Source organism: Cajanus cajan, chromosome 1 (assembly GCF_000230855.2).
Source record: "Cajanus cajan strain Asha chromosome 1, NIPB_CcT2T_4, whole genome shotgun sequence".
In the NCBI taxonomy this organism is placed as follows: domain Eukaryota; kingdom Viridiplantae; phylum Streptophyta; class Magnoliopsida; order Fabales; family Fabaceae; genus Cajanus; species Cajanus cajan.
The window spans coordinates 83,011,583-83,021,502 of NC_138517.1; the positions used below are offsets into that span (position 1 = coordinate 83,011,583).

The following is a 9,920-nucleotide window of genomic DNA, read 5'->3' on the forward strand; positions in this document are numbered from 1 at the left end:
GTATTAACAGATGACTTCACTTACGTGAGATTGAGAATATGAAAAGTTAAAAACCAAATTTTAATTGTTGAGTACTATAAGACAACAGTGCATTAAATCCTTCCTATCCATAATTACACGTTTTAAAGTGGTTTGTCATTGTGGACTCCAATTGTCCCAACACGATATATATTGTATGAAGCTAGAAGACATGCATGTGAGTGAGTTCATATTTGGATTGAATTTTTATTCATCATCGAACTTGTTGAAGAAGCACTGAACCCACTTCTGTTTGGATGACCCTTTTTTTTTCTGTCTCCCACAATGTCATAAAGTGATCATATCCACCACACATGTCCCACTCAACTAACAAAATTATGGATTTCATATACTTTATTTTTTATAACGATGTCTTTTATTAAAAAAAAATGTTATGGATTTGTTGGATCAGAATTTCCAATTCTTATCACAGAGTGCAAGAATTAGGTAAAAGTTGTTCTAACTTCATTACTATTCTTGAATTTGAATATCAGAAGATGTAATTTTAGGGGGGTGTATTGGTTTAGGATTTCGTAGGATTTTAAAAGACTTTTTTTGAGTAAAAAAGTCCATTGGTATTCAATCAGGATTTTGTCACTTAAAAATAATCAAGTGGTATTCAATCTAGATTTTCAAGATTTTTTAAAGAGTCCACTAAAATCCACTGGTATTCATTTGAGATTTTTTACAACTTAAAAACAATCCATTGATATTCAAAAATATAAGGATTTTAAAGGATTGTTGTGTGAGAGGGATTTTGAAGGACTTTCTAGTGTTATCTATAAATACCAGATTCATAAAACAATCTCATCCAAACCCATCGAATTTTGAAGGATTGTTTGAAGTGATTTTTCAAGTGTTTCAAGAATTTTCAAGTGAGTTTTTCATCTTTTTTTTTCTATACTCCTGTCTTCTCCATTTTTTTCTACTAATAATACTACACTATTGTTCATTGTTCATATATAATATTGTAGTACTGTTCTCATCCCATTCTCCTATTTTGTGAAACTCTAATATGTAAATGATAGTATTATTGACTTGTTCTATTTTTCTGTTCGTTCTCTTTAATTGACTTGTTTTATTTTATTTTATGTAGTTGAATTTGTTCCTTTATATAACAGAAAAAAATGCTTAAAATTTTAACTTTTAAGTGGTAATTTTTTTTATAACACACGTCAAGAAAAGAAAAAGGTGAAAGATGAAATTGATATCATAATTTCTACAATATATATATATATATATATATATATATATATAAGATGAATTTGTTAGGGTTTCTGTGAGTAGAATGAGATGAAAATGGATCTTAGTTGGGGAAGAACCCTCTCAGCATATAAACCGTGAACTCTCTCCTTCCCTTGAATTTGTTACTCTTATCCCTTCTCCTTTTATGACTCAACAATTATTTTATTTTTTTTACTATGAATTTTTATTTTTATTTTTATATTATGAAATTAAGATTTTTTTTATATTTTAAAAAAAGAAAATTAACATAACACATTGCAGTATCTAATTTTTTAGGGTTTAGGATTTATGCCTTCATTAACTTATTTTAAAAAAAAAAAGAAATATTTTAAAATATTTGTTAGAATAATTTACATTTATAAATATCGTTAAAAATTATCATATAAAAACTACTTTTTGTCCCTGAATTGACGATCTATTGTCTTTTCTTTCAATAATACTAACATAAGGACAATGGATATGATTGTCAATATATCACAAATTAAGGATATCTAATTATTTATCTATAAGTAGATTATTGTCATGTTTTAATTTTTCCTTTGTCCTCGTTCTCCACTATTTTTCTATCTTCCTAATACACAATGAATGTTATAAATTAAATTTGAAATTGATGGTGAAAAAAATAGCAATTATTATTATCCTTTTTGTAACTTAAAGATGCATGACATTGGAGTAGAAGGTAAGAATTTGGCATTTTTGTAAACAGGAAACAAGAAGAACAAGTCGTTGCTTTTCACGCATCAGTAAAATATTGCAAAACATTTAGCAATCCCAAAAAGTAAAATATTGCAAAACATTTAGCAATCCCAAAAGACTGTAGTACCCGAGTCCAAGCCCAACTTTGCTTCTTCTGAGTGCTTTTTCAAAAATCTCCAAACTTGTTCAAATAACATTATTTATTGGTTCAACTTTATCTAGCCACACTGATCACTCATTTTCGAATCCTTCCGAATTTGGCAGATATCATATAAAAAGTGGCTTCAATAATTAAAAGATAACTTTTTTCGTAAATAAAAAATTTACATTAGGATAAAACTTGGTCGCAATATCAAAATCAATCACCAACCTATTTGATAATTCTCAATGATATTATGAATCATGTACTTTATTCTCAACGCAAATCCGCATAGAATAATTGATATAAAACTTAAGGAAGTTAAATTCAATCTCAAGTTTTAACTAATAGAAAAAAAAAAATTTCGATTATTCTCTCGTATTTTATATTATTTTATATAAACTTATATTAAAGATAAAATTTTACAATATCTTAAAATCATAAAATAAATAGATGGCATGTCTTGTACTAATATAAATTTTTAAAGTAAAAGAAAAAATAATAAACTTCATCCTTTATTAAAGATATTTATGTCTTTTTACATACATATTTGACTTTATATTTTCCTTCGTCTTCCTTCCTATTAAATAATTAATAAAATTATCTTATTTTCATTTTATTTTTTTGGTTCTCTTTCTTCTCTTTTTCTTTCATAAAACAAACATCATGTTAATTATCATCGTTGTACAGATGGGTTATTAGACAAATAAGAATCTAATCACAAAAGGTTGTAAATATTAAAAATAAACTCTTAAAATATAGATATTGAATTAAATTTGGAATACAAGTTAGAAGGACAAATTATAAAAAAAAAAAGTATTATTTTTATTGGTAAGTAAAAGAAGATTTCATCATACAATCCCATGCACTAATATATATATATATATATATATATATATATATATATAATAATAATAATAATAATAATAATAATAATAATAATAATTTAGTATAAAACTTGGTGGTGCAAAGTTCATTTCAAAACATATGCTAACAAGTTATGTAAATATAAAATAAAGAGAAATACTAGCAACATTCACTCTATATTCTTTCTAATATTTTTCTTATTATTAGTTGAAAATTATATATTTTTGGTAAATCTTACCCCTAAGAGTATGCTGAGAACAATCTCGCAAAATTATATAAATAATAAAAAGCGCACCAAACATGTCTAATTGATGCAGAAACTACATTTTATTGGTTTTGTTGAATGCGAAGGAAGAATAATGACTGTGTTGCATATTTAATTTTAAACTCAATACGAAATTAAGATAAAGAGAAATACGAAATCTATAAAAGTGGTAATTTAATATATTTCAAAATATTATAAAGAGTGTTAATTAATTAGTGAGTGTTGGCTGAAATGAAAAGGGAAAATAAATAAAAGTTTGGCAAAAACCAGGTGGGAGTCAGGTGTCAGATGTATACAACTTTTCTTGATCATACATGTTATAGATCGTTTCTATTATAATTAAAGACATGCACGGATTGGTTAACGAACTTCTAATATATTTTTTAACTTGTAATTAAAGATATGTAATTATCTGTGTTCACTTACTCATCTATTATTAATTAAAATTTACTTGTTATTATAAGTATGTTATGGAATTAAAATTTAACTTGAAAGCTGCGGTTCCAATTCCCACTAGAAAATTGTAGGATGGATGATAGTGTTCAATAAACAGTGACCAAATTGCTTGTGCAAAAAACTGGTCACTGGAATTGCAATGAATAAATCTTACAAAAACGGACGCAGATTTTTCCGTACCCGCCAAATGCCAATATATGTTTGGGAATAATTGCATGGTTGCAACATGCAACTAAGTTGAGCGATGAAGAGCGCGGCAAGGCATGCATGAGTGAAGGAAAGGGAACAGATAAAAATGCATGGGAGAGCTGAGAAAATAACCCTCTCCCTGTTTTAACTCACGAGGGCACGTAATTGACGCAAGATCATAAACGTGAGACGCGTAATGTTTATAATAGAGGTTGTGTCTATGTGTCTATGTGGAAACATCTCTAAGGAATACTTCACGGGAAAGCAACCTACAGCATTTATTACGCCTTTTGTTTTCTCAGGACTCTTGGTCTTACTTTGGCACGTATAAATACAGAAGACTTTGATTCGTATGGCCAAAGGAACTTACTAGCTGAAAACAAAGAGAGAGAGAATAGCAAAGACTCAACCATAGTTATCCAGAACCAAATCATGTCTCACATAGCTGTCGAGAGGAACAGGAGAAGACAGATGAATGAACATCTCAAAGTTTTAAGGTCGTTGACCCCATGTTTCTATATCAAAAGGGTATTTTCTCCCTCAATCTTTCTTTTCTTATTCCTCTTCATAATCTTTGTTAGTGTATTTTTTTTTCTCTAACAATACTGTTATCTTACTTTGTCAATAATTAATTTTTACTAAAAACTTAATCAATTATTTTTAGTAAAATTTTTCTTTTAATTATATATTTTTTTTATCTGTGAGACTCAAATTTAATATTTTGTTTATGAAAATCGAATTCAGTTTCATATGTTATAATCTGATGTGTGATAGTTGTTGAGATTGCTTTTGTTTTTGTTCCTTGTATTTTAGGGGGACCAAGCATCTATAATAGGAGGTGTTATAGAATTCATCAAGGAGTTACACCAAGTTCTTCAAGCTTTGGAGTCTCAGAAAAGAAGAAAGAGTTTAAGCCCTAGCCCTGGTCCGAGTCCACGGACACTGCAGACACCTTTTCATCAACTTGATAGCTCCTCCATCCTTGGGAATAATTCTTTCAAGGAACTAGGAGCAAGCTGCAACTCTTCTGTTGCTGATGTTGAAGTGAAAATCTCGGGTTCAAATGTGATCTTGAAAGTCATTTCCCACAGAATTCCTGGTCAAGTTGCAAAGATCATATCTGTTTTGGAAAGTCTTTCATTTGAAGTTCTTCATCTAAACATCAGCAGCATGGAGGAGACTGTCCTTTACCAATTTGTGGTCAAGGTGAAACGCATAACTATTTTTGTGATTATTGTTTCATAAATTCGTATTTGAATTGCCACTGACTTTAATTTTATTTGAGCTATATAAGTATATATTTACATAAACACACACAAGAATAATCAATTTATCATTCTCATAACAATTGGAATTTATAGCCTATAGTTCAATTAGGGTTTTAAACCATTTCGATGAATCAAACACAATCACACAAATTTCTAAGAAATTGGTGGGTCTAACCACTTTCGATATCTAAAGCTACACACACAAAGTACAAGTAAAAAAAAAAAAGGAGGGTGTGAGTTCACTAACAACTAACGATTAACAATTAACATTTGTCTATCAAAAAAAAAAAAAAAATACAAGTCAAAGGATATGATATATGTTACTAGCTAGATTGAAGGTATCCTGTTGTCTTTGATATGATCAACAACACAACCTACGTGAAATAAAGTCAGAAAAAAGGAACTTCTAAGTTCTAAGCAAAGTAATATTGGATATGCTTTTTATCAAATAAGAGTTGCCATCATCTTAGCTTTGTATTTGATTAAAAGAAAATATATGTATTTAATTTACAATTTTTTTCTTTAGGTCGTTATTACATTCCTCATGTAGTTCTTTTATTTGATTATTTTTACTACTACAGATAGAGCTGGGATGTCAACTAAGTCTGGAGGAACTAGCTATGGAAGTGCAACAAAGCTTCTGCTCAGAGGCTATAATTGCGCTGTGAAGATGTAGCATTTCAGAAGACACCTAATTTCATATCGTATTTTTGTTAATAAAATATAAGCATGTGATAGACATGCACAAAAAAAAATTTCTTCATTTACTACAAACTAGGTTTTATTTGCTGCATTACTACAAACTAGGTTTATTATATCATAACTGTTGTCATAAACTTTATGACATGGAAAATATCCTGTTTCTTTGTTTCTTAATATTGAGTTAGATACATCACACATGCATTATATATAGTTTTTTCATGGATATTATTCACACAATATTTTAAAATTGACAATTAAAAATTAATCTACATTCACGTTATTTTTATTAATCAAATATTATTTTTAACTTGAACAAAAATTAACCTAAAACCACTAAATCGACCTCCGTCGTACATTATATTTGCCTATTCAGTAAATGGTTCTAAATGCTGTCATTCATTATTGATGCGAACAGAAGGCAATTAAGCATGCTTGTTTGGCTCATGGTGAACCTATTAGAGGGCTAACATCAACCTTTTGTATTACATGTTTTTATACGTCCATATTCATGAGACCAATTCTCGTTAGGTTAATCTAACTGTCCCTCTCCGCAAATATTTTATCAGGGTTTATTATATGTGATTCGGTGGTATTTCTTTATTTATAACATTATATAAAGAGATACACTTACTGTTCATTTTTTTAAAAGATAATTATACTCTTATTTTATATTTAAAAAATAGTTTTTTTTAAAAATATTGCTCACTTTATTAAAAGTAATTATCCATTTTTTTCACGGAGACATGTAGTGCTTTTTTTTGCTACTAGTTATAAATAAAAACAATTGATTTCTCACATTTTTATTATATTTTATTAATCTCATAATATTCTTTTAAAAGGGAGAATCTGTTTATTCTAAGAGTAAGTCTATTTTCACTTATTTCACTCAATAATTCATATTCTATGTTAAATTTGAATTTATGAAATAAAGTATCCAATAGTCTTCAATTTAATGATTGAATTGTTAAAATTTGATATAAAATATGAGTTATTGAATAAAATAAGTGTAAGTACTCTTAAAGTGAGTGGATCACTCATTTTCTTTCTATATTGTCCTTGTTATAAATGTTGAAAGAAGCAATACAAATAAAGGTCATGCATTAAAAGAATATTTTAAATAGAGTATTATTAAATAAGACAAAATTAGTAAAAAAAATTTATATTTAAAAGAAAAAAAAATTGTATTTTTTTTTACTTATAATAAAAAGTAGAGAGGGTATCTATTTACACTTCACTCCTCTCATTTTATAAGTTTTTTGTTTTTGCCTTTATTTAAGCTTTTCTTTAAATAAAGTCATCATCAACATCTTTATTTATTCTTTAGTTTTTAAGTTTTATTTTATTTTTCTTATTTAAAATTTTAAATAGAAATCAAAAGTATTTAACTTTACTTACATATTGTATAAAATACTTAAAATGGTAATACAAGTGATGTTCATTTTCTCAAAATTATGGAATTAGAGTTTTGACAAAATAATTTTTTTTAATAACAAGTCTAGTAAATAAATATTATATTTAATGGTAATACTATAAAAATTAAATTCAATTATTTTTAATTTTAAAATAAAATAACAAGATACAAACGTATTAAAATATTTTTTTTTTTAAGTAAACATATTAAAATTTAGAAATAACTAACTAAAAAGGCAAGAAAAAGAGACCAGAAAAACCTATGGCCCTATTTATAAATAAACTAGGCTACATTTTTCATAATGCCTATTTGGTTAAAAAAAAACTAAACTTTAGATCATTTAAAAAGATTTTTAGGCATAATATGTAAACATTTATTTACTAAATATAAATAATAACTTTTTATTAATATTATCATAATATAATATTTTTATAATGTATTAAAATTGTATTTAATTTATTAAACAATAATTATGCTGACTTACATAATATTTTAAGTTTATTAAAATGAATAAACTTATGCTTTGATTAGAGGCTTTATTTCAAAATAAGATTTTAAATAAGTTATCATTTAAATAGGTTAGACTTATAAAATCTAGCCTACCTTGTACCCCAATCTCATATCTTGAGTAGTTTTAATTTTCAGATTTTATTTGTTTATTTTACATATAAAAAAAATCATTGAGCTATTAGTTAATTAGTCTATTTAGCGATAGATCCAAGTCTATCTAACAAATTTAATATGAAATTGGCATTTAAGTAGGTTAACAAGTCAAATCAAACTTTCAAAAAGTTAGATTAATTTATAATAAAAAAAACTTATCATAAATAATAAGTCAGAGTTGAGATCATGAGGTAAAATTATAGGTAAAAGAATTTGAGTACAAGAGGTATGTTGGTATCCTCTACACATTATAGAATACCTTCACGAATTAGGCTCATCCAATGTTGAGTTATTTACATTGAGAATATTTATTGGGCTTTATTTTCTTTGGGCCCTACATGTTAACTTCAATATGTCTAAATCGGTTACATGAGAACATTGTCCCATAACAAAGTTGTTAAAGTTTTTATTTGTTTAAAAAATATAGTTTTAAATTTTAAATTTTTTTACAAACATACACCGTTCAACCACTTTTTTTTTTCTTTCAAAAGCTAAACACTTTTTATAAACAATAATCAAACAAGTCCTAAGAAAATCACAACTGCTCCCTGTAATGGCGCTGGATCTTTTGGAATTTAATTACTACAAAAATGTCTAATGATGATTACCTAGGACCTTGCCATCGTTGTGTTAATTTTTTAATTAAAAAGGAAAATGGAAATATGAGAAAAATAAGCTTTGCGAACAATTAATAATAATTAGTGCTATAGCTATCATTAATTAGCTTAATAAATCGGCACTTGTTAAAGTCTTCGTAACTCAAATGTGATAATTTTGTTGGTGGTTGAACCGCTACATGCTATCATAAATTTAATATAAAAATATTATAGAAAAGAAACAACCATGATAAGTGATAACACCGTTTTATACATTTTAAATCAATTATTTTATCTTTACAATAGATTTTTTTTTTGTTACAGGAAAAAAGATTGAATTTGTGTTGAGAAATTTACAAGGGATGAAAACTCCTAATGAGAAGTATTTGTCATGAAAAATTAGAAAAATAATGTAGAATCTTTAATATAAATATTTTTTAAGACATTATTTTCATAAATTGCTCTATTTTTTACATCCTAATCTAAAACTACTATTATCATAAGGCTATTAAAAGAACAATACACTTTTTTAATTTAATTCGGATCCATATATCTTGGAAAAGTAAATATATCATACATATAAAAAAAATCGTAATTCAATACTCAATAGCATGCAGCGCGCGTCCTCAATCTTTGAACTAAGAGATTAGAGGTAATAGAAATTATAGATGTAATTTTAAATAATACAAGTATACTAACAAGTTAACAATAATTTCAGTTGGTAAATATTTTGTACTAATAATATAGTTAATAAAAATATAAAATTATTAGTTTTTTAAATTATTTTTACTTTCCGCAACAGAGTCCGACACTAACGTAATTTAACGTGTAAATCAGTAAATATTTATAGGTAAATGGGCTCCATAACATGCTTGGGTTGGGGATCTTGATCTACCGATATTGGGGTCAATTTATGGGCCTGAAATAAGCTGGATCACTATTGTTTCCAAGTCCAAACACTAAAGCAAAAGTGTTTGGAGCATGGTTGAGTGTTGAAATTTGAAAGTGAATAATCCTTAATGAGAAACAAAATAAAAAGAGAGAAGATACAAAGAAAGAATCTGAGTCTTAGTAGAAAAAAATACGAGAAAATGATATTTTTTAATATAATAATATGAAGAAAAAATTGTGAAAGAAGAAAAAGTATGCTTTTCTTGAGTAGACAATTATATTTTCATTCACAAGAATGAATTGTAAATGGAGTAAAGGATATTTCAAGAGAGATTTAAAAATTTACTTCTCCCACCCTTTTTCTCCATGTCAGAAACTAAAATAGTTAATGAAAAAAACTTTGTTAGATTCTTTAAACAAAGTTTTGAGTTTGAATCTTATATATATGAAAAACACATAGTTGGAGAGGGAGACTCCACTAAAAATGATTAGTCAAATTCTTTAACAAAATTTT

The 9,920-nt window shown here is 26.6% G+C and overlaps 1 protein-coding gene across 1 annotated transcript; it reads left to right on the plus strand.

Moving 5' to 3' along the window:
• The first annotated feature begins 4,223 nt into the window (after positions 1–4,223).
• Positions 4,224–6,038, plus strand: MUTE (basic helix-loop-helix (bHLH) DNA-binding superfamily protein). The gene is made up of 3 exons (XM_020355097.3): positions 4,224–4,403; positions 4,689–5,081; positions 5,725–6,038. The coding sequence occupies exons 1-3, from the start codon at positions 4,308–4,310 to the stop codon at positions 5,809–5,811; spliced, it is 576 nt and encodes a 191-aa protein (XP_020210686.1). The 5' UTR covers positions 4,224–4,307; the 3' UTR covers positions 5,812–6,038.
• The last annotated feature ends 3,882 nt before the right edge of the window (positions 6,039–9,920 follow it).